Source organism: Neomonachus schauinslandi, chromosome 1 (assembly GCF_002201575.2).
Source record: "Neomonachus schauinslandi chromosome 1, ASM220157v2, whole genome shotgun sequence".
In the NCBI taxonomy this organism is placed as follows: domain Eukaryota; kingdom Metazoa; phylum Chordata; class Mammalia; order Carnivora; family Phocidae; genus Neomonachus; species Neomonachus schauinslandi.
Window position 1 is genome coordinate 58,023,251 of NC_058403.1, and position 24,829 is coordinate 58,048,079.

At 43.2% G+C, this 24,829-nt stretch overlaps 1 protein-coding gene across 5 annotated transcripts in view; it reads left to right on the plus strand.

Annotated features, from left to right (window-relative positions):
* Positions 1-24,829, plus strand: part of SIDT1 (SID1 transmembrane family member 1) — an 87,140-nt gene that overhangs the window by 49,941 nt on the left and 12,370 nt on the right. For all 5 annotated transcript variants that reach the window (XM_021692408.1, XM_021692405.1, XM_021692404.1 and 2 more), the window contains 10 exons: positions 3,157-3,200; positions 13,820-13,891; positions 15,149-15,294; positions 16,184-16,257; positions 17,272-17,338; positions 19,059-19,132; positions 20,121-20,244; positions 20,434-20,551; positions 22,829-22,965; positions 23,600-23,708. In XM_021692408.1, the coding sequence (XP_021548083.1) occupies positions 3,157-3,200; positions 13,820-13,891; positions 15,149-15,294; positions 16,184-16,257; positions 17,272-17,338; positions 19,059-19,132; positions 20,121-20,244; positions 20,434-20,551; positions 22,829-22,965; positions 23,600-23,708 (965 nt within the window). The remainder of the gene's footprint in view (positions 1-3,156; positions 3,201-13,819; positions 13,892-15,148; positions 15,295-16,183; positions 16,258-17,271; positions 17,339-19,058; positions 19,133-20,120; positions 20,245-20,433; positions 20,552-22,828; positions 22,966-23,599; positions 23,709-24,829) is intronic.

A 24,829-nucleotide genomic window follows, 5' to 3' on the forward strand; every position in this document is an offset into this window, starting at 1 on the left:
TCCATGATTCATTGTTTGCATATAACACCCAGTGCTCCATGCAGAACGTGCCCTCTTTAATACCCATCACCAGGCTAATCCATCTTCCCACCCCCCTCCCCTCTAGAACCCTCAGTTTGTTTTTCAGAGTTCATCGTCTCTCATGGTTCATCTCCCCCTCCGATTTTCCCCCCTTCATTCTTCCCCTCCTGCTATCTTCTTCTTTTTTTTTTTTTTAACATATAATGTATTATTTGTTTCAGAGGTACAGATCTGTGATTCAACAGTCTTGCACAATTCACAGCGCTCACCATAGCACATGCCCTCCCCAATGTCTATCACCCAGCCACCCCATCCCTCCCACCCCCCACCACTCCGGTAACCCTCAGTTTGTTTCCTGAGATTAAGAATTCCTCGTATCAGTGAGGTCATATGATACATGTCTTTCTCTGATTGACTTATTTCGCTCAGCGTAACACTCTCCAGTTCCGTCCACGTCTGGATATATGTTCTCTTATTCATTTCTCCCAACCACCTTGCCAGACATTGAGTTCAAACTGCACAATCCTGAGAGTATTCATCCTTCCCTTGATTCTTGTATTGGTTATCTATGGCCACGATAATGCTACATAAAAATCAACCATAAAAACTCCAATAGCATACAGCAATAAATATTTAAGTTTACTTACAAATCTCTGGGTCAGCCAGATGCTGCTGCTAATCCAGACTGGGCTCAGAGATCTCAGTTGGGTGTGGTCATAGAGTACAATCACCCGGCAGGTCAGCTAGGAGCTGGCTCTTCTAGACCAGCCTCAGCAGCACTTGGTCTCTCAAATTCCCGCAGGCTGGCCCTGGCTTATTGTATCTCCAAGAGAGATGGCAGAAGGGTGCTAGGCCCCCTTAAGACGTAGGTTCAGCGGTGGCATGATATCACTTCTCCTTTCTATTAGTCAGAACAAGTCATGAGGCCAGCCTAGATTCAAGAGGTGAAGATACAGACTCCAACTTTCAATTTAAGGAGCTGAATACAAGAGGACATGTAGCCATTTTGTAATCAATCTGGCATAGTTCTCATTTACTATTTTCTCCTTTGCTCATGGGATACTGCCTGCCTCAGCCTAGTTTTCTAAATCGTTTAACTCCTCTACTGAAGAATTTTGTCAGCTCCAAAACCTACAGCAAATGTAGGTTAAAGCCCATTAGTACAAACACATCATCTTTTATGAGTCCATAAAATTGCTTGCCAGTTAATATCACTAGGATTGTTTTAAAAAGGGACTTCAACAAGTTTTGGCGAGGATGTGGAGAAAAAGAACCCTCATGCACTGTTGGCGGGAATGCAACCTGGTGCAGCCACTGTGATAAACAGTATGGAGATTTCTCAAAAAGTTAAAAATAGAACTACCCTATGATCCAGTAATTGCACTACGGGTATTTACCCAAAAAGTGCAATAGCATTAATTAAAGAGTATTATGCTAAATGAAATAAGTCAGTCAGAGAAAGACAAAGACCATATGACTTCACTCAAGTGTAGAATCTAAGAAACAAAACAAATGAGCAAAGGGAGGGGGGAGAAAGAAAGACAGACAAACCAAGAAACAGACTCTTAACTATAGAGAACAAACAGGGTTACCAGAAGGAAGGTGGCTGGGGGGAATGGGTGAAACAGGTGAAGGGGATTAAAGAGCGCACTCACCATCATGAGCACTGGGTAAGGTATAGAATTGTTGAATCATTATATTGTACACCTGAAATTAATATAACACTGTGTTAACTATACTGGAATTAAAATTTTAAACTTTTTTTTTTTAAAAAGAGACTTTGCCAAAGCCTCATTTGCCAGCTAGAACAGTTGGGCCAAATTGTAACTGCTCTCCTTAATAATATGCTTTGTTCATTCAACAAATATTTAGTTATCATTTCCTATGTGCCAGACTCTGTCCCAGAGTTAGGGATGCAGTGGCGAACAAGACAGTCTAGATCCCTGCTCTAATAGAGTTTATATTGTACAGAGGAGAAACACATAAGCAAGCAAGCAATTAACAAAGCAAATAATTTCAGCTAGTGGCAAAAAAAAAAACAACACTGTAGTGTGATAGAGAATGGTTGGATTGGGGAAGCTACTTTAGATTTGATTTGTTCAGCAAGGAAGATCCCTCAGAAGCAAGACTTTAATAGCAAGAAGGAGCCAGCCATGGGAGGATGTGGGGAGACAGTGGCCCAGACAGAGAACAATAGCAAAGGCCCTGAGGCAGGGATGAGTTTGCTGTGTCTAGGAAAAAAGAGCTATGAAGAGAAGTTCTTCCACCAAACATACCAGGATCAGGAGTGTGCAACTTCTAGAGTAGCCGTCTGAAAAGTTAAGAGCATGTACCAAAGCACAAGCATGTCTAGCCCCTAACCTATTAGCAGTCACTCCCTAATACCCACTTCTGTACATTTCTGACAACCACAAATCTACTTTCTGTCTCTATAAATTTGCCTATTCTGGAAATTTCATATAACTCATACTGTCTGTGGTCTTTCTTGACTGGCTTCGTTCATTAAGCATAATGCTTTCAAGGTTCATCTATGTGGTAGCATGAATCAAAACATCAGTCTTTTATGATTGAATAATATTCCTTTGGATGGATACACCATGTTTAATTTATTTGTTTACATTCGATGGACATTTGGTTGTTTCCATGTTTTGGCTATCATGAATAACACTGCTATGAACATTTGTGTACAAGTTTTTGTGTGTTTTAATTTGGGGGGGGTGATGAAAATGTTCTGGATTTAGATAATAGTGATTGTTGCACAGTTTTGTGGACATACTAAAATTCATTGAAATATGCACATTAAAGGGTGAATTTTATGATGTGTGAATTATCTGAAAATAAAATAATCTGAAAATAGATTAATGAATTTATGTATGTAGATACATGCCTGGGAGTGGAATTGGGCCACACAGTAAGCCTATGTTTAACTTTCTGAGGAACTGCCGAAGTTTTCCAAAGTGGCTACACCATTCTACAGTCCCGCCAGCAATGTATCAGAGGTCCAGTTTCTCCACATGCAAAGGCTCATTTTTAAGAGATCCTAGCAGACAAATCTGCAACAAAGTCTATGGGGAATAAATGTAAAATGCTGAGGTTTTCACTGTCTTAGAATCATGTGTGTGTGCTTGTTTATAGGTTTAAAAGAAAATCCATCGATGGAAGCTTTGGTTCCAGTGATGGTAAGAAAAACCCCTGGTTTCAAATTCAAATGATACCGAGTATTTGTCAACATCCCATTTGTACTTCTTTTGTCTCTCTGCCTTTCATAATTTCCAAACCCTCCCTTGGTACCTATCCCACAGAGTAATCTAATCAGCAGTCTTTCTAGAGAAAGCAGAGCTAGTGAGAACCAGTTTTCATAGTTGGTAATTACTGAGATATGGAGCTCATACTAAGAACCTTTGCTCGGAGTATCCCTTGCAGTTACCCATAGCCCATTTATCAGCCATTCATCTTTTTTTTTAAGTTTAATCTTTTCTAGGATGTAAATTGTTATCCCCAAACTGACTTGTGAACAATAAGAATTTATTGTGTCAACTCTAATACAAAGTTCACTTTTCCCAAATTGAGATAGAGGTGTTTTTGTTCAAGTAGCTAAAAACCTGAAATATTTGAGACTAATTAGTATAATAAAGAGTATAATAACTTCGGGAAATCCAGAGTAACTGATTATTCAACCATAGTAATATGCCCTTTCCTCCAGTCTGATAATTTGAACAAAGGAATTCGATTAGCTGATCTTTTTATCAAAACTTGAAAAAATTTAAATGTCCTCTTTTTAACTGAGAAATAACTGACAAGTAACACTGTATAAGTTTCAGGTGTACAACCAAATGATTTGATATTTGTATATATTGCAAAATGATCACCATGATAAGTCTAGTTAACACCCATCACCACACACAGTTATAATTTTTTTTTCTTGTGATGAGAACCTTTAAGATCTACTCTCTTAGGAACTTTCAAATATACAGTACAGTAGCACTAACTATAGTCACCAGGCAGCACCTTATATCCCCAGGAGTTATTCATCTTATAACTGAAGTTTATACCTTTTGTAAATGTCCTCATTTTTGAAAAGTCTAAATCAGTGTGAGATAGTGTTCATAAGTTCTTTGGCATATAGTGCTTATTTGGAAAAGGAACGGTGAAATGAGACTTGATTTTTAAGTCACATGCAGCAGGTGTTTAGTTCTGTGTTTTCTGTACTTAAATGAGCCCATAGAATATTAGAAAGACACAAACTGACCCCCTGCCCACCCAGAAGGAACATTTCTCACTCTGCTGGAGGGCTGCTTCTCCTGCCATCCTTTGATTTTTTGTCTTCCTCAATGCCAGCATGTTTATTTTTCCAGCCACCCGGGCAATTGGTTTTGATAACATTCAACTAGCAGTATGAAAGACTGTGAAAGGACACCTGCTCTAGGGTCTTTAAAATCCGAAGTCCTGGGCGCCTGGGTGGCTCAGATGGTTAAGCATCTGCCTTTGGCTCAGGTCATGATCCCAGGGTCCTGGGATCGAGTCCCGCATCGGGCTCCCTGCTCCTTGGGAGCCTGCTTCTCTCTCTCTCTCTGTCTCTCATGAATAAATAAATAAAATCTTTAAAAAAAAAAAATCCGAAGTCCTACTTTCCCTTGTATTCATAAAATGAATTTGTCTTCTCTCTGGATCTCATCCTTTTTCTTGTAGTGCTCTCCAAGTTTTGCTCTTATTTTAGGTCTCAGTTGAACTTAGAAAGCCTGATTAGTTGGATCCCATTGGTGTTCTGTGAAAGGGTGGTCTGTTATTTTTACTGTATGAGTGAAGACATTTTATTATTGTAATGATAATTCAAGGGATTTCTGTGTTCAGAAGAGTTTCCTGAACAGTGAAGTGTAGGTGGACAGAGCTGAGACTTTAGCCAGATCATTGTCCAAGATCAAGAAGGCTCTGAAAATTAAGAACTATAGGCACCCTTCAGGTGGCAAGCAGAAATGAATGAATGAGAAGAAAGAAAGAAGAAAGAAAGAAAGAGAGAGAGAAAGAAAGGAAGGAAGAAAAAAGAAAGAGGAAAGGAAGGAAGGAAGAGAGAAAGAGGAAGTGAGGGAGAAAGAAAGAGAGAGAGGGGGAGAAGGGAGGGAAGAAGGTGGGGAGGGAGGAAGAAAGAGTAAAGATGCATCAGTTAGGATTCACATGGTTGCAAATAACAACAAAATAGATCTCAAAACATGCTTAAACGGTAAAGGGGCTCCTCTCCTTGCAAGTTGAGCAGAAGGGTGGGCTTTAGGGTTAACTGAGTCTGGTGGCCCTGGTCCTTTTCCCCGCCATTCCCTCAACTCTGCTTTACTTCCAGTGCTGGTGGTGAGGTGAATTAGCTTGACACCCTCACCTGACCAATGTCCAAAAGGGAGGACTTTTTCAGAAGCACCCAGTAACTTCTCATGTTTCACTGGTGTAGAATGGGTCATTTACTTATTGTTAAATCAGTCACTGCAAAGGAGTAGATTTACCTACAGATCAATCAAGCCTACTTACAGAACTAGGATGAGATCATCTTCCCCTAAGACCTGTGTTTCTCAAACTCCACATTATTGACATTACAGGCCAGATAATTCTTTGTTGTTAGGGGCTGTCCTGTGGACTGTAGGATGTTTAACTGCATTCTTCACCTCTACCTACTAGAAACCACTAGTACACTCCATCCTCGTGACAACTAAAAATGTCTCCAGACGTTGCCAAATGTCCTCTTGGGGGCAAAATGCTCCCCCCACCTCTATCCCCCAACTGAGATTATCTGACTTAAACACACAGACTGCCAGGTGAGGGTACCTGAACGAAATCCCAGCTTAGTTAGGAAGTAGGGAATAGGATTTTTCACCACAAAGGCTTTGAAATAGGGAGAATCAGGAGCCTTTGTTTTGCAGACAGGCTGTATCAGAAAGATGGTATATGACAACAAGTGAGACAAGACCTAGATGCTGAAGACAAGAACAGAGAAGACACACTCTCCCCTAGGAAAGAACGAGTTAGCAACTCTTTTAAGCACATCAAAGGGAGCATTGAGAAACCAGCCTGGACCAAGAGACAGAAGCAAGTGAGGGACACTATTTAGCTGAAAGCTAAGGTGAGACATTTCAGGGGAGGAACCTTTGCCAAGGAGCAAGGATACAGAAATGCCTTTCTCTCCCAAGGGCCAGGATCCCCGTAACTATGGTGGCTACAGGAAGATCAGTGGAGCTCAGAGCTACAGGGCATGCCCTGGGGGCTGGTAGCCACAGAAAATGCTAGAAGCAGTGTCTGAAAGGGAAGGAGGATCCCATTAGACTTGGCATGGTGTCCCGCTCAAATCAATGTGGACCTAGACATCTGAAAGGGAGAGGTCAAATGCTACCACAACAAGAAGATGAGGCAAGGAAAACTCTTGCAAAAGAGAAGAAGCCCACTTCACTCAGCCCAGTAGGATGGTGGGAGGAAGATAGCGGGGGGGGGGGTAATGAGAAAGTGACCAGGTGAGCATGAATTGGATTTCTTCCTCTCCATGATGAAATCTGGAAGTGTGGTCATGGAGTATTGATAGGTTAAAAGGAATGCCAAAACAGATTTTACCCAGCTTGTCACTGGGGACTTGGGATGCCTGTTTTTTTTTTTTTTCCCCTCACAAACACTGTCTTTAATAGATAAGCTTAACATTGGTGGCAAATTTTAATAGAATAGAAAAGCTTCACATATATTGTTTATACATATATATAAGTATATATATAAATTTTTTAAAGATTTTATTTATTTACTTGTCAGAGAGAGAAAGCACAAGCAGGGGGAGTGGCAGAGAGAGAGGGAGAAGCAGACTCCCCGTGGAGCAGAGAGCCCGATGTGGGACTCGATCCCAGGACCCTGGGACCATGACCTGAGCCAAAGGCAGATGCTTAACCAACTGAGCCACCCAGGTGTCCCTGTTTATATTTAAAGTTTATTTATCTTTCTGAAGAGAGAAGCTCTAAAACTAACATGCACTGAGGAGGCAGGCCAGCTCTGATGCCCGGAGGACCAGGGACCTGCTCCCCTGTACACTGTCCAGGTGGAGGGGGACGGTGAACCAAGGCCCTTGCCTGCTCTTCCCAGCAGAGAGAGTTCCAGTAGCTCTCCCACCATTGGTGGAGTTCTAAGGCTGGATCTTTTCTATTCTAGTTGCCCTTTTAAACCATGGCTTTTGTCTGTGCCCCAAGGCAGACAAAGCTGCTCACGGTCCCTCAGAACTATCCCTCCCACAGCAGTTCCTACAGGGCTCTTCGTTAGCACGTCTTTATTTTTCTTGCTCTTCTATCTTTAGTTGTGCAGAAGCTGCTCAGTCAGCCCTCAGTTCTTCAGGAGGAATTGCTCTATAAATAGGTGTAGATTTGGTGTGTCCGTGGAGGAGGTGAGTTCAGTGTCTTCCCACGTTGCCGTCTTGGACTGGAACTCTCTCCTCAACTTTTGAAACTTTGGGGATAGGTAGCCTATTGGCATAAAACTGAAATTTCTGGGCAGTGAGTTCGCATCATTTCTGACTCCCTCTTCAGCTTCCAACCTCCTGAGTCCAGAGACAGAAGAAGGCAGGACGATTATAAATATGAAGTCCCTGAAAGATCCAAACATGCTCAAAATGAAGTTTTCCTCCTCACACTGAGCACTTAACATAAAAAGCCAGCATGCAAGCATATCTTATTCAATGTTAGTAAACAGATGGCAAAGGGTTCATGCTCCAAAAAAAAAAGATGCCAGAACAAGTTTCTTCATTAAGATGAGCTCATTCACAACTTTATATGTTTACTTCTTCCCACCCAGAACATCTTGGTCTTTCCTATAAACTGATATTTTGTGTTTAATTATTTCTAAATACCATAGAGTTAAATATAAATATAACTCCCCTTCTGGGAGCATCAAGTATATTTGAAGTTTGGGAGATGACGCTTTGGTTTTTTGCAGTCAGTGAAGGCCTTAGACGTTAGAAAAATTAATAGAATACTGTTATCCCGTGTTGGCCAATCTCATATTTAAACTGTGCCTATAGAAGTCCACAAAGTTAAAACATCTTTGTGTTTTGTATTGCCCATGAAAATCCTGATGTTCTTGTCCATCATAGAACCACTGGTGTTGCAGATGAGCCAGAGCTGAGTATCGAAGTCAGTAACACACCCAAGTCTGAACAGACCCACACAGCTGGCTTTTGCTTTTTAATGAAGTTTCACCTAACAAAACAGTGATTGTTTTTGTTTGCTCACTTGCTTTGATTTTAGCTTTTGTGTTTTTTTCTCCTTTGTTTACTCCCACAAAAACATTGCTTCCCACAAACCATTTCAACCTCCTACCATAACCAAACTCAAGCATTTTCCTATGCACACTTCTACTTCTCATAGCAGAGGGCTTCTCAGTAACACCAAAATGCCAAAAATTCTGGGTTTTATGATTTTAGTGTGATCCTGCACTTACTATTTACACATCTAATATTTTTTTAATTACAACTTTATAAAAGGACATAGGTTAATGGTTAAAAAGAGGGAGCCTAAATCTACAGATTTGGTCCCTATCAAAATACAGCATTTTTCAAAGAACTAGAATAAATAATCCTAAAATTTGTATGGAACCACAAGAGACCCCAATAGCCAAAGCAGTCTTGAAAAAGATGAACAAAACTGGAGATATCACAATTGCAGATTTCAAGATATACTACAAAACTGTAGTGATCAAAAGAGTATGGTACTACCACAAAAATAGACACGTAGATCAATGGGACAGGATAGAGGACCCAGAAATAAGCCCACACTTTTATGGTCAATTAATCCACAGCAAAAGAGGCAAGAATATACAATGGGAAGGAAAAAGACCGTCTCTTCAACAAATGGTGCTGGAAAAACTGGACATTCATGCAAAAGAATGAAACTGAACCACTGTCTTCTTACACCATACACAAAAATAAACTCGAAATAGATTAAAGACCTAAATGTGAGACCTAAAACCATAAAACTTCTAGAAGAAAACATAAGCTGTAATCTCTTTGACATCAGCCTTAGCAACATTAGATATGTCTCTTCGATCAAGGGAAACAAAAGCAAAAATAAACTAATGGGGCTACACCAAAATAAAAAGTTTCTGCACATCAAATGAAACCATCAACAGAACAAAAAGACAACTTACTGAATGGAAGAAGATATTTGCAAATGATTTATCCAATAAGGAATTTTATCTGAAGTATATAAAGAACCTATATAACTCAACACCAAAAAAAACACACACAAATAATCCAATTTAAAAATAGGCAGAAGACATGAACAGACGTTTTTCCAAAGAAGACATCCGGATGGCCAACAGACACCCGAAAAGATGCTCAACATCAATCATCATCAGGGAAATGCAAATCAAAACCACAATAAGATACCTGTCATACCTGTCAGAATGGCTAAAATCAAAAAAGCAAGATATAACAAGTGTCCAACAAGGATATGGAGAAAAAAGAACCCTCATGCACTGTTGGTGGGAATGCAAACTAGTGCAGCTGTTGTGGAAAACAGTATGGAGATTCCTCAAAAAATTGAAAAATAGAATTACCATATAATCCGGTAATTTCTACTGGGTATTTATCCCCAAAAATGAAAACACTAATTCAAAAAGATATATGTACCCCTATGTTTCTTGCAGCATTATTTATAATAACCAAATTATGGAAGCAGCCCAAGTGTCTATAGGTAGATGAATGAATAAAGAAGATGTGGGGGCTGTGCATGTGTGTGTGTGTGTGTGTGTGTGTGTGTGATAGAATATTACTTAGGGGTGCCTGGGTGGCTCAGTCCTTTAAGCGGCTGACTCTGGTTTCGGCTCAGGTCATGATCTCAGGGTGGTGAGATGGAGCCCCACATCCTGTGCCTCAGGATTCTCTCTTTCTCTTTCCCTCTGTCCCTCCCCCTTTACACTCTCTCTCTCTCTCAAATAGGTAAATAAGTCTTTAAAAAAAATACTACTCAGCCATAAAAAAGAATGAAATCCTGCCATTTGCAACAACATGGATGGATCTAGAGGGTATACTGCTAAGTGAAATAAGTCAGTCAGAGAAAGACAAATACCATATGATTTCACTCATATGTGGAATTTAAGGAACAAAGCAGACGAACAAAGGAAAAGAGATGAGAAAAAAAAAGGCTTTTAAATACAGAAAATAAACTGGTGGTTGCCCGAGGGGAGGTGGGTGGGGTGATGGGTGAAATAGGTGATGGGGAGTAAGAGTACACTTACGATGAGCACTGAGTAATGTACAGAATTGTTGAATCATGTTGTACACCTGGAACTAGTATAACACTGTATGTTAGTTATACTTGAGTAGAAATTTTTTAAAAAGAGGGAGCTTAAGCGTGAAAAGAGAAAAATGTGAAAGACACTGAGGGAAATGTAAAAGGCTACATCACCTGGGATGAGCCCATCACCATGGTTTCTGTGAGACTCCCTGCAGTGAACTAGACAGAACGAAGATATTAGCATGACCCAACAGAGAATCATCGACAAACAGCAGTAGACAACCTAAAAACAAATGTTGTGCTTAGATACTTCTTTAAAGTATCAGCTTACTATAGTGGAGATGCAAAGAAGTCTCAACCTCCTTGTCTCTTTTGAAAGATATTCTTGGGCACTCCATGAAAGTAACACCCTTGCTGCCAGACATTCATATTTTGAAGGAAAATGCCTGTATTATTTTTCAGTTAAGAAGATAAGTTTTGGGGGCACCTGGGTGGCTCAGTCAGTTAAGCGTCTGCCCCTTCAGCTCAGGTCATGATCCCAGGGTCCTGGGATTGAGCCCCGCATCGGGCTCCCTGCTCAGCGGGGAGTCTGCTTCTCCCTCTGCCTCTGCCCCCCCCGCGCCCCGTGTTCATGCTCTCTCTCGCTCTCTCTCCCTCCCTCAAATAAATCAATAAAATCCTTTAAAAAAAAGAAGATACGTTTTGGGCGCCTGGGTGGCTCAGCCAGTTAAGCACATGACTCTTGGTTTTGGCTCACATCACGATCTCAGGGTCATGAGACCGAGCCCCAAGTTGGGCTCCATGCTGGGCATGGAGCCTGCTTAAGACTCTCCCTTCCCCTCTCCCTCTGACCCTCCCCCTGCTCACACTCACACGCTCTCTCTCCCCCCCAAAAAGAAGAAGAAAAGTTATAACTGAAACCAGTACAATGAACCCCTCTCCACCCACGATCTGAGGGACTCTGGGCAAATCACTTGATTTCTCAAGTGCCTCCCTTTTGTTATTTTAAAATGGTGATCGTAGTACCCACCTCATAGGGCTGTTGAAAAATTAGAAGAGTAAATTCCTGTAAAGAACTTAAAAGGTGTCTGACATACAGTAAGTTTTCAGTAAACACTAGCCGGTAGTAGTAGGAGTCGTACTAGTAGTAGGAGTAGCTAGTAGGAGTAGTCATCGTCGTAGAAACAACAATGGGAGCATGAGTCACGGCGGCAGCACCAGCGGTGGCAGGAATAGCACGTGGGACTCGTTAGAGTCAGTAGTCGCAGTAGCAGAAGCAGCAACCAAAGCTCTATGCTGTGACTATGGCCAAATCTGTCCTAGGTCAAGGAGCCAAACTGTACACAACAGCTCCACATGACGCTGCTATTGCGCACAAAGAAAATGTAATATCGCCTACTTAAGAGTCTGCGAATAACCTGCTTCTTTGCCTTGAAGTTGGATGAAAAGCTCAGAGGGTGTTGACGCCATGTTACATATTTATGGGTGAGCCCAAGAATGGCCAAGGAACATCTGTGTTCTTGAAGTGATAAGAACTAGATCAGGGCGCCTGGGTGGCTCAGTTGTTAAGCGTCTGCCTTCGGCTCAGGTCATGATCCCAGGGTCCTGGGATCGAGCCCCGCATCGGGCTCCCTGCTCCACGGGAAGCCTGCTTCTCCCTCTCCCTCTCCCACTCCGCCTGCTTGTGTTCCCTCTCTTGCTGTGTCTCTGTCAAATAAATAAATAAAATCTTTAAAAAAAAAAAAAAAAAAGAACTAGATCAAGGAATCCTCAGGCCTGGGGATAGTGCCAAGGAGTCCGCATTCTGAGGGCCTGGGAACAGCCTTGCCCACCAGGAACACCGTGTTAGCCAAAGGCCTTGCCGTCCAGCTGGGCCCACTCTTGGCTACACTACCCAAAGGAGGAAGGAAATTGCATCTCTAAGGCCATCTTTCATCATCTGGCTAAATATTTTGAACTCAGGATTTAATTCTTTTTCTTCATGAAGAAAAGGAATGGACACACCAAGAGTAAAAACCATGATAAAGCCTACATATTGGCTTGTTTTTAATGTTTTTACTACTCACCAGTGGGAGGAAGTTTAAGAGCTGGATGAAGAGAGTTGGCTGTGACAAATGATGAACTGTTGGAGGCTTTTGGTTCCATTCCACGTGTTACGTACTGGAGCACGAATGTAAGCTATAGCGAAGTGTATTTTCTGTGAAGAAATGGAAATATATTTACAGTGAGGCTATTATAGAATATCCTCAGTTATGTTCTTCCCTGAAAATATATTTCCCTGCAACAGTATGAGACTGACCAGTTAACTCACAGACTTTTTTTTGCCTGTAATGTAGTACAAGCAACCTCACCTCAGAAGAAAGATCCAGTATTGAAATTCCCACCAGCTTGACAATATCCCAGATCCCAGATCCTTGACAAAGCTCAGGAGGCAGTGAAGAAATATTCTCCTGCGTCTCCACAGACGGAGTGTGGCTCCTGGAAACACTGCAGCATTAAGTCAGTCAGAGAAATGGCCTAGAGAAGCTGCTTGTTTGTGGTTTCTCCTCTCCTTGTTCAGCTCTGCCTAATCCTCAGAGGTGGATAAACTCAGTGAAGAGCATCTTGTCTGATAACCAAGGAGATGGTCCGGAGATATTTTTCTCTGATATTTGTGCTGGCCTGGCTCCAGACGACACCACCAGACTCAGGAATGAGTTCGCTCCCTGTGCTGCCACAAGGAGTACCTCAACGAAAATGTTTGAGGAACATTATCTTATTCAGTTTTTCTCTCCCTGCCAAGAGGCATTTGGCAACAGATCCAGAAATCTCTCTCAAAATATCTCATATTCTTCCATATCCTTAGCTCAGTTGTCATCATTCATCGCTCCGAGGAGTGCAGTAATGTCCTGCCTATCTGGGCTCATCCAGCCGATAGTCAGGGTACTGCTAAATGCTATTTTAAACACCTCCAAATTACAGTGCTTTCATCAGAGAAGTTTATTTCTATGTTTCCATTCAGTGGCGGCCTTCCTCCAAGTGATTTTAGGACCTCTGCCCCTTTGTTCTTGCGATTCTGCAACCCCTTCAGGCAGGAACCAGAAGATTTTTTTTCTCTGTAAGGTGCCAAAGAGCAAATATGTTAGACGTCTCTGTCGCAACTTCTCGACTCTTCCGCCATAGCCAAAGGCAGCCATAGAAGAACCCAAAGACTGTGGCTGTGTTTTGATAGAAATTTATATATGAATACTGAAATTGGAATTTCATGTAATTTTTACCTGTCATGAAATCTTCTTTTGATTTCTTTCCCCAACCGTTTATTTTAGTATATGTGCTGCTGAAGCGAGCACAACCATTTAAAAATTTTAAAACCATTCTGACTTCAAGGGCCGTACAAAAACAGGTGGCAGGCTAGATTTGGCCCCCAGGTCAAGTTTGGTGAGTCTTGTATTATTAGGGTAGAAAGAAAATCAAGTTTAAAATGCTGTGGCCTTATGATTCAAGCTACTTAGAGTTGTGTTGTTTTGTTTCGGCAGCTGGACGTAAAGCGTTGGCCTTTTTGTGTTTCTTTCCAACAGGCTCTGGAAATATGGCGGTGTCACATCCCATTGCTGCCGGCACCCCTGAAGGAAGCAATTACGGGGCAATAGGTATTTCCTACAATGAGTCCATTCACTGAAGTATGTCCTAATTCTCCAGAGAATAGGATACAAAGGGCGCTCCAGCCACTACTGACCAAGAGTGGGCAAGGCAGTCATCATGTGAGACTGTCTTTTCTTTATGACATGAATCGGTTGGGTGATCTGGAAGGCTCCTTCCAGCTCTAACTCTCTCCAGTTTTGTTCTGTGCCAGCCACACGTGAGCCGAATTCCCTACTGTGGGAAACATCCCGTGGGGATGTTTTCATACCCAGCCTGAGTTTGGGGCATGAACAGTGTGTCAGAGTCAACGTCAGGGAGCCTGACGTCAATTGACGAGCTGTTTCATTCTCAGGTTTTGGTGGAGTAAGGGCGATCAGAAGACTAAGGCTCTGCTGCAGGTGAACGTGGCTGTAGCCTGTATCAGTCATTCGTTCTGGCTATAACTTCATAGCTGACCCTAGTCATTCACATGGCAACGCCCCAGGGTTCATTGCGTGGCCTGAAGGAGACAGTTCCTGTGGGTCTACGAATGGTGCGCTTAAAATGTCAGGGCAGAGGGGCGGGGAGTCCTTATTCCTGCTCGGGTGGTGCTGTAACGTTGAGAAGCATGTGGGTTTCATGCAGGCTACTTATTTCTGGCACCGTAAGAACAGGGTTTTGTTGTGGTGGGTTTTTTGGGGGTTTTTTTTAACACTCTGAACAGAAGAAATAAAGCGGAAGGTAGGCTCAGCTCATGTGCTCATCAAGCTGCGCAAATTCCCATCTGCTCTGGGAAACATTCACGAGAACACACGGACTCTTCTCCCCGAGAGTGTTGTTCTCATTATATAATCATAGATACGGCATGTGGGGGATTTCGGTGTACAAATACTTTCTCCACGAGCAATGTCTAGCTGCTGGATATGTGTGTGCTTACACGGATATGTGGTAGATGCTATACAAAACTGTGCATGTATATGTTTATATATTTATGTTCATATTTTAAAATATGAAACATGACATATAAGCATAATCTTATTTTTTGCATCCAGATACTTTATCAGAGCAGATGCCTTTATGTTCTTAATATGTATTTGGCCCTAGAGATAGACAATTAGAAGTCCACTGAGGAGGAATTGAGAGAAAGCACATGTATTGTGGGTAAGGAGTTCATTTTTACCAGCACATCTGCAAGAATGAGTCAGCACTGTGCTTTTTTGCAGAGAGGAATGGGCTGCATGGGTCCATCCTAGCTCTGGAAGGCAGCTGAGTTTTCTCCGTTTCAGAGGGGTCAAGTTCCAGTCCTGGCAGGCAGATGTCCTCCCCCAATAGTGGGCAGACGTTCCAGTCAGACACAGACAGTTCCGTGGAGGAGAGTGACTTCGACACCTTGCCAGACATTGAGAGTGATAAGAACATCATCCGGACCAAGGTATCTCTGCTTGGCCAAACTCTGGGCAAGGGCAGAAAGTTCAACAGTCAAATACACCTTCAGCAAGCCTCAGTTTCCTTTATTTTTTCCTTTCAAGGGAAAACCAAACTTCCCTGAGGGCTTTTGAGATAAAACATAAGTACAGACTATAAACAATACTCTGCTAATTAGCATTTCTTTCTGGAGGAAGAAAGTGAGAGCATTTAGGAGAACAGAGCATTTTATTCCAGGTCCTCGGGGTCTGGGGGAGCCTGGCTGGCTCAGCCAGAAGAACATGCTACTCTTGATCTCTGAGTTGTAAGTTCAAGCCCCATGTTGGGTGTAGAGATTACTTACATAAATAAAACTTTAAACAACAACAACAGCAACAACGACACCACCACTCAGGGTCTGAAGTGGCTGACTGAGGACCATAAAGGAGGAAAGGATCCAGCAAATGGAAGAAAAGATTCACTGAGGGGTATACCTGGGAAAACTCCCTGGTTCTGCACATAACATCCTTCAGGAATAAAGCTCATTTCTTTCTGGCATATATTTATTTTATTGTGTTGTAGCCAGTAAGAGAGATGAAAGTAGATTGCCCAGTTTCAATCCTGTCATTCGAGAACCACACACTGGACATCTCTGAAAACTGAAAACCAGTTCCTGAGATATATGAAGCATTTGAGACTCCCAGTAGTTTTTCCGCATCAGCCGATTCTTACTATTTCAGAGAAAATACTAGGATTTTTACTGAGGTATTGTGAAAAAAAAAATTGAAAGAAAAGTTTTATTAAATGTTTTTAATCCCTAGCGAGGTATTGGATTGAAATTTTGTAAAGCTCTCCTTTGTATCTTCTGCCAAAAACCCAAGTACAGTTTTGCATTCTCTTTTTATTTGGTATCCTAGGTGTTCCTTTTCCTGTCAGATCTGTCCCGGAAGGACCGGAGAATTATCAGCAAAAAATATAAGATTTATTTTTGGTGAGTAGATGATTGCTAGGACCACAGTTCCCTTGAATAAAATGAAAGTTTTCTTAGTAAAAGCCACAATCACTTATGGCACCAACTTCTGTATAATGAGGCAACGGTGTAGATGTTCCGAGAATTCATGCCACATTCCATAAGAAAAACAAAAATAAACTATAAAAGGCAACCAGCCCTAAACTTAATACATACAAAGTAAAAACGAGAATGATGGTAGACTCCCACATGTCTAGGGAGCACACCAAATCCATTTCCAGAAAGACAACATAACAATAACCTGTCACTACCTCCCATGAGACACACTAAACTGGAGCCTTTATGTTCTTAATATGTATTCTGTCTTCTCACCCAGCCTGGATCTTAGAAGAGCCAGTGATTTCGGGGACTAGAGGTCTACAGCATCTCAGAGTAGCTGGAAACCACCCTGAGAGGAGATGGTACCCCAGCCAGTGATAAATTGCCCTGTGGTGGTCAAGCACCTCCAGATGCATCCTCTCTCCAACCCGAGAGGCTGAGCCGCCTGGCAAGAGACACCCCCCCACCCCACACCCCGCACCCTGCACCACCCCCAGAAACCCCAAGCTGATGCTGTGATAGCTCTTCCATTCTTTTCTCTGGAAGGACGCCCTTTTACTTGGGTACAGACGGTCAAGGGAAGCAAGGGACAGTGGGGAATTTCATAGTGGGACCATCATTTTGGAACTAAGAGGTATCTAAGAGAGCCACATCCCTTCATGCGATCCATCTCCCATTACTTACACTCTGATCACTTTCAATCAGACAACATCCTCATCCAAAATTTGGGTAAAGCAGAAGGAAGTGTTATTTATAGTTTTACCAATGATTGTAGTTGTGGAACTCTGGAGAGACAGGAACTCTATTAATCAGTTTCTAATTACTTTTACAAGTTAACTAGGGAGTTATGGGGTGGAAGGATTCTTTTTTAAAAAATTGAGCAAATATTCCATTGGTAATTTGGAAAACTATTTCCTGTTATTTCTGCCTGCTTAGGAACATCGTCACCATTGCTGTGTTTTATGCACTACCTGTGATCCAGCTGGTCATCACCTACCAGATAGTAAGTATTACCCAGAAGCCCAGAATCCCAGCTTTCATACTGCAGGGAGAGATCTTTGCTATGACTTACAGAGAAAAGTATGTATCACTTGAGCTCAGTCCAAGTATGAATTTCCCCCTTCAGTTCCAATTGGACTTGTCCATTGCTTCATCTTTGATGGACCTTTATATCCAGTTCCCAACTGTTTTATCACAGAAGGGCTTGGGACCTCTTATATTATTTTGTCACCCAATTTGAAGGTATTGCCTTATGCTCATTCAGTCATAATATCTATCAACTATATCTGCCATTTACCAGGCTGAACTTCTGATTATCAAGGGGTAATGGATGGAGTAAATAAAGTTCCAGACCAAAACAAAGAAACCTGGTGTGTAATTTAGCCTGTGCCCTCTCATTGAGGGTAAATATTTTTTATAAAACTAAAAACAGCTTTACAAAACCAATAAGATACTCAAATTTAAAAAAAAATATAAAATAAGAACTAAAAGTAAAAAAAAAAAATAAAGATAATAATTAAAGCATCTTGAGAATCCTCACTACTCCTTCATAGAACCTTGGGGTCCAGATCACTTAAGGACCATCTCTAGCATTTATTACATACAGAAAGCCTACTTAAAAAGGATGAGGCTGGGGCGCCTGGGTGGCTCAGTTGTTAAGCAACTGCCTTCGGCTCAGGTCATGGTCCCAGGGTCCTGGGATCGAGTCCCATATCGGGCTCTCTGCTCCGCAGGAAGCCTGCTTCTCCCTGTCCCACTCCCCCTGCTTGTGTTCCCTCTCTCGCTGTGTCTTTCTCTGTCAAATAAATAAATAAAATCTTTCAAAAAAAAAAAAAAAAGGATGAGGCTGGGGGCACCTCGATGGCTCAGTCGTTAAGCGTCTGTCTTCGGCTCAGGTCATGATCCCAGGGTCCTGGGATTGAGTCCCGCATCGGGCTCCCCGCTCCGCAGGAAGCCTGCTTCTCCTCTCCCACTCTCCCTGCTTGTGTTCCCTCTCTCTCTGTCTCTCTCTGTCTCTCTGTCAAAAAATAAATTAAAAATCTTTAAAATAAAAAATAAATAAATAAAAAGGATGAGGCTGACGGTGTTTCTAAGGCAGTGCCTCTCAAACTGCTGTGCATCAAAATCACCTGGGAAGCTTTTAAATCCTGGTGTCCACGCTGTACCCCATACCAAATTAGATCCAAGTCTCTGAGAGTAGAGCCAGGCATCAGTATTGATTAAACCCCAGTGATTCTAATGTATAGCCAAGTTTGAAAAGCAATGGTCTAATAATATTTAGCCAATTCCATACTTACTATGGGATGAGGAGAAGGACTTTTATGAGGTTTGGGCACCACTGCTTGTAATCTCAATATTCTCTGAGTACCTCAGGGCCCTGTCAGAAGATAGAGCTGGGAAGGTTCTCAATGATAGAGATGGTGATAAATATAGAAAACTGAACACACACCTCCTCATGTTGACTTGCCCCGTGGTTAGCACTTCCACGCACAGCATGGGACAGCTCCATACCCTTCCACATGCATCTAGAAAATAGAACATATCATGACAGTCCTAATAAGCCTGTGCTATGTGAAGGGGGCAGACGATGACCTGTCCTCGGCTGAGAAGGAACACTGGTTATGTGGCAAATCACTGTGTGCAGTGCCTGCCTTTTGTGATTTCAGGCTGGGCTCAGCAGATGGGGAAACAGGCAGCTCCTCTTCTCACTCTTGATTTTGCAGGTGGCAAACACCACGGGCAATCAGGACATATGCTACTACAACTTCCTCTGTGCCCACCCCCTGGGTGTCCTGAGGTGAGCCCCGTCCTCTGGTTGCCTGTGAGGCATTTACAGGTTCCTTTCTGGGTGATGCGATGTCAGTTTTTAAAAATACTAAAAACAACCATGGAAAACTACCCCAGTCAAGGGTAAAGAAGGATGAAATCTAGAAGTTTTGAGACCAGATGTGCTCCTCTCATTCCTGTATTCCTAAGAATAACCAGCTGAGAAGAGGGCAGGGATGTTTTTGAAAAGAGCAGGTCCCAGCTGTGATGACACTCATCCGTGAGCGTCATACGAGGGGCTCCTGTGTTAGTCCATTGAACAACCTCATAAAATAGATAGGATTATTATTACTCCCATTTTCAGATGAAGATGCTAAGGCTTAGAAAGGTAAGGACTTGTTGTGGGAGGTCCCTCGACGGTTAATGCTGTCAGGATTCGAACCCGGGCCTGCTGCCTCCAAGGCCATGCTCTGCCCACCAGAACATGGTGAAGTGGAAAGAGCATTCGCCTGGCGGTTGGAGCCGGGCTTCTTGTCCCAGAAGTAAAGTAGCCTCCGTTTCCTGAAATAAAGCAGCTGGCTATGACCAGCTGACCCTTCACGGTTACAGAGCTGAATGTTGACACAAATAGCATGGGTCTGGCTATGAGAGTTCCCTCTCACGGTGTAGCTGAAACTCTTGGCCAAGCTGCCCATCCTGGGAGCAGCTGTTTGCCAGGATTCATCCCATATCAGTGCCATCAGGATAAGAGAGGCTTGGGTGAGAGTTAGGGAAGCCAATCAGGCATCCCAGAGCGGAAACGGACACATCACAGGCTAGGCATCCTAAAATAAAGGAGTGAGGTTAAAGATGATCTCTCATGATTTGCCAGTCGTGAAATCTGATGATAGGGCTGGGCGGAAAACATGGAATGCTGAGAGTACTCACTCATTCATGTATTCATTCATGCATTCATTCATTCATTCTCCAAATCTCTGGGATCGCCTGGACTCTCTCATGGTTTCGCTCTCATCTCTTAGTGCCTTCAACAACATTTTCAGTAACCTGGGCTACGTGCTCCTGGGCTTCCTCTTCCTGCTGATAGTCTTGCACCGGGACATTCTCCATCACAGAGCCCTGGAAGCCAAGGACAGTTTTGCCATGGTGAGGAGAGGGTGGGTAAATCAGATGTGGGAGCTAGGAAGGGTCATGTTCCACACAGTATCTGCAAAGGGGAGGGACATCTGGCTGGATCGTGTGGTGGTGGGTTATGTGAAAAGCTTGGGTTTCCAGATTCTATGGCTATATCACCAATTGGTGTCTTTCCACTGACCACGCTTTCTCCTCTTTCAGGAGTATGGGATTCCTAAACACTTTGGTGTTTTCTATGCAATGGGCATCGCATTGATCATGGAAGGAGTGCTCAGTGCTTGTTACCATGTCTGCCCTAATTACTCCAACTTCCAATTCGGTAATTAGAATTTCCATCAACACACAGATTTGAGTTATAGGAGTCTTGTCCTGGGGCCCTCCCCAAATGCATGCAAGAATTAAATGATATTTTATGTGAGCTAAAGTGATTTGAGGGCATCTCCTCACCGGGCATGGTTTCCACATGTTGTACCATCTTTTCTCTCTGACCACCTTTCAGACTAGAAAAGGCTCAACATTGAATGATGATCCCATGGTTAGATCTGCAGGTGGGCAATGGGCTAAGCATTAGGCAGCAGGGCAGATAGAATCCACCAACAGACATCTGGAAAGTTCCCTTAGTATAATTTGGCCTAACTTAGCAATTAGACTGCTTTGGGTTGAAAATAATAGAAAGCCCAGTTCAACTGGATTAAACAATAAGGACAATTATCAGCTCACCTTCTGAAAATCCAAAGGTGGGAAAGGCTTGCGATTGATTCCTCAGGCCGCTCTGGCTCCGGTTCTCTTCGATCCCTTGGATTGGGCTCGGCCTGTAGGCTGATTTTATCCTCAGGCTTTTAGGAAACTCATGATGGCAAGAATAGCTACAGCAGGTCCTGGCTTCCTGTCTCTACTTCATGATGTTTGGTGGATGCAGCAAGCTGGTTTCCAGGAGCCTTTATTTAAGAGCGAGGAAACTTCTTTGCCAAAAACCCTCAGAGAATGTTCTTCCACACGTAGGTAGTTTAAATGTCACGAGCCCATTCCAGAATTTTTCCCTAGGTGCTGGTTAGCTCGAGCCTGGGTTGGTACAGCAATCACGGTGGCAAAGGAGGGGCATTATCTTAAACCAGTGAGACCCATCCATGGAACCAGGGGTTGGAGTAGCTTTGCTGAAACAAATAGGCTGGAAAGGCATGCATTTCTGAATTGAAAATGGGGCTAAGATATTTGAGTTAGTACTGATATGCTGTCGGGAAGGAGGAAGGGAAGAGCTGTTGCTAGTAGTAGGCAATTAACCGTGACCCCCACACTCAAGGATACGAATTTTAAAAACAGCCGTTTTCATGTTTGTGTTCCAGCCTCTGTCTGTGAACCCAGAACACCACAGAAATTCTCTGTCACATTTAATTTTTTTTAATTAGAAACATTTTTAGTAGAAAAAAACTACAGAGAACAGTATCAGTCACCACTCAGAACAAATGCCAACATTTAAAAATATTTGCCTTAAATCGACCTTTTAGGAACTAAGACGCTGTGATAAAGTTGAGGTTCTTTGAACTGCTTTCCAAACTTATTCCCCTCCCTCCTTCCCCAGAGGCAACAGCTATGACTAATTCGATATTTATCAGTCCCGTTTGTTTTTATAATTTTACTACGTCTGTAGTAAATTAACATTTACTTATCACACTATGTTCTGTAACTTCTTTTTTCATCCAACAATATGTTTTCAAGATTTATCAATATTGAATCAAGGACATCCGGTTCACTCATTTTTAAGGACTGTCATCTTCTGTAATAAAAATATGTACTCTACATTTATCAGTTCCCCCGTGGAACACCATGCAGTTGTCGCTGGCACGTTGCTGTTGCAGACGGGGCCACAGGGAACACGTGGGAGAGGTTCCCTGGGACACCTAGACCTAGAATTTTGGAGTCACCTGGGTCATGCATCTTCCATTTTGCCAAAAACGTCCCAGTTTCTACAGAGTATTAATTTCTACTCCCACCAGCTGCCTGAGAGTTCCCATTTCCCTACATCATCACGAACGTGTTATTGTCCGACATTTAAATGTTTTGCTACATTCTTGAGTAATATGGACTTTGCCTTGTTGTTTTAATTTGCATTTCCATGCAGCTCTCATGCAGCTACGCCCCATTTAATTTCTAGCTGTCTTCCATCCCTCGGCTGTAAAGCTATGTATGAGCAGCAATCAATGTGGTTCTATTTCGGGACGCTGATAAGGACCTTCGACACCCACCTAGGATTCTTTGTATTGTCCCAGCGCCCTAATCGTTATCAGTATGGACTCCTGTTATAGCTGCTGAACACATTTAAACACAAATTTCCCTGCAAGTGGGGACAGTCAATTATTTATCATGTGATCAGATACCTGGCTTTGGTGAACTAGGAGCAGCATCGGAGGGGTTTAGAAGTGGAGTGTATAGGGTCTGGCTAGAGAACGTGCCCATGGAGGCTGTCATGTTGGAGGTCTCCACATAGTCTGAGGGCAGCAAATACTCCAGGGCCTGAAGGCAGGGGCTTCCCAAGCTCAAGAGAAACTCTGTCGCCTGCTGGATCCTGACTGTTTGGGCTCCTCCCGTGTGCCCTCAGACACCTCCTTCATGTACATGATCGCCGGCCTCTGCATGCTGAAGCTCTACCAGACCCGTCACCCGGACATCAATGCCAGTGCCTACGCCGCCTACGCCTCCTTCGCGGCCGTCATCACGCTCACTGTCCTCGGAGTGGTTCGTGTCCCCCGCCCCCCCCACAGCCTTCAGCCCCGTTTTCCAAGCGCGCCCCCTGGGGAGGTTTTCCGTTGTTTGTCTGCTGGACCTCAGGGGAACAGGTCTGAATGAATCACAGTCCTCGGTTCCTGATAGGCAGCCACTGTGGGTCACTTTGTGGCATTTTATTGACTTAATGAGCTAGTTATCTCTAATAATGGAAGAGGCACCTGTAGAGCGCGTGCTGCAGAGTGTCTCGGTCAAGCTGGGACCTGACTCACGTGAGATCAGCGCAGAGATGTACAAGCTGATTGGAGAGACAGACTGAGTAGACGCCACTCGCGGAATGTGCAGGGACACGTGTGGGTTGGGTGCAGTTGTTTGAAGAGTGTTCGCCCCCAGCTCTAGACCTGTTGCCCCTTCACTGTTGCTGTTCGGTGCCTCCCCCATCTCTTCCCTCTCCCGCTGTCATTTGGCCAGGCGGCCGTTCGTTTTCGTGCAGTAAGATTCCGGTGAGCTCACAGAAGTGAGGGGACACCACAATGCATGCACAGCTGGGGTTTTGACTCCAGATGCATACATGAGAGACAGAATGATTTTCGTGAGTTCTGTGGGGCGCACCCCAGATGAAGATAACTTCCATCTTTACTCCTAGGTGTTTGGAAAAAATGACGTGTGGTTCTGGGTCATCTTCTCTGCTATCCATGTCCTGGCGTCCCTGGCCCTCAGCACCCAGATCTACTACATGGGTCGTTTCAAGATCGGTGAGTCACCTGTCACTCTACACTAAACACACTGATAAATGTACCAAGAAAGCATTGTCTTTGCTTACCCTAAACGGTAAGCTGGTCATCATGAACACGGGCTCTGAATTCTGGGTTTAATAACTTCTCCTGTATAGGATCACAATGAGCTGTTGCCACTAGTTCTCTTTTCAGCTGAGAAGTAGGCTTGCCATACCTCAGACTGAGGCCAACCTCCAGCTCCAAGTCCCAGTGCTTTATAACTCATAGCACTCTGAAAGTGTGTTTGAAGAATGGTGTGCTCATCACGCCACTCATTGCACCTACAGAAATCGTTTTCCGTTTGTACCTGCTAAAAGGAGCATTTCTCTGAGCAGGCTAAATGGTTATCAAGAATGAATTATATATGGTTTTCAAACTCTGGGACTGGGACGAATGTTTTGAGACTTACCATTCTCAACAGACGGGACACCTGCTGAACTCCCCCCAACAATGTACACGCATCACGTTAGAGCACTGACTGCCCCATGGAAGTCAGCTTCTGATCTGCTGCCATCAGTTGTTATATGTGGGAACAGATTTGAGTCATTGTAGAGCATTTAAATTTCCCCAGTCCTTTTAAGGGGCCAGGAAGTCCGACTTAAATATTCTTCTGTATATTTCAAGAAAAATAATTATATATAAACATAGTCCCATCCCTAATATTTGCAGAGCCCAAAGCAAGATTGTAAATACAAGCCCACATATCATGTGTAAAAATTTTAAAGTTGTAAAGCAGACTAAAAAAAAAACTATTAAATATATGAAGGAAGGAAGGAAGGAAGACCAAAAAACTGATAAATATAATATGCCTTCATTATAGCCTAGAAGGTGCAGGTTCAAATTCAACATTGTCAGTTCCTCAAGAACACTCCAGAACATAGCTGGTCCCCAGCCCCTACCAGTCTTTTCTTTCCACTCTGGCTCTGTCCTGCATCTTGAGGGCTCTCACAGGTGTACATGAACATTCTTGCCCAACATCCAGGTAGCCGCTCTTTGCCCCTAGAGGTGCTCACTCTTGCAGCGCCATCTGCCCTCAGGAAGGTCGATGGAGGAAGGGGGCTACGTAGGCTCTGTGAATGGACTCAAGTCCATCTGGGCAG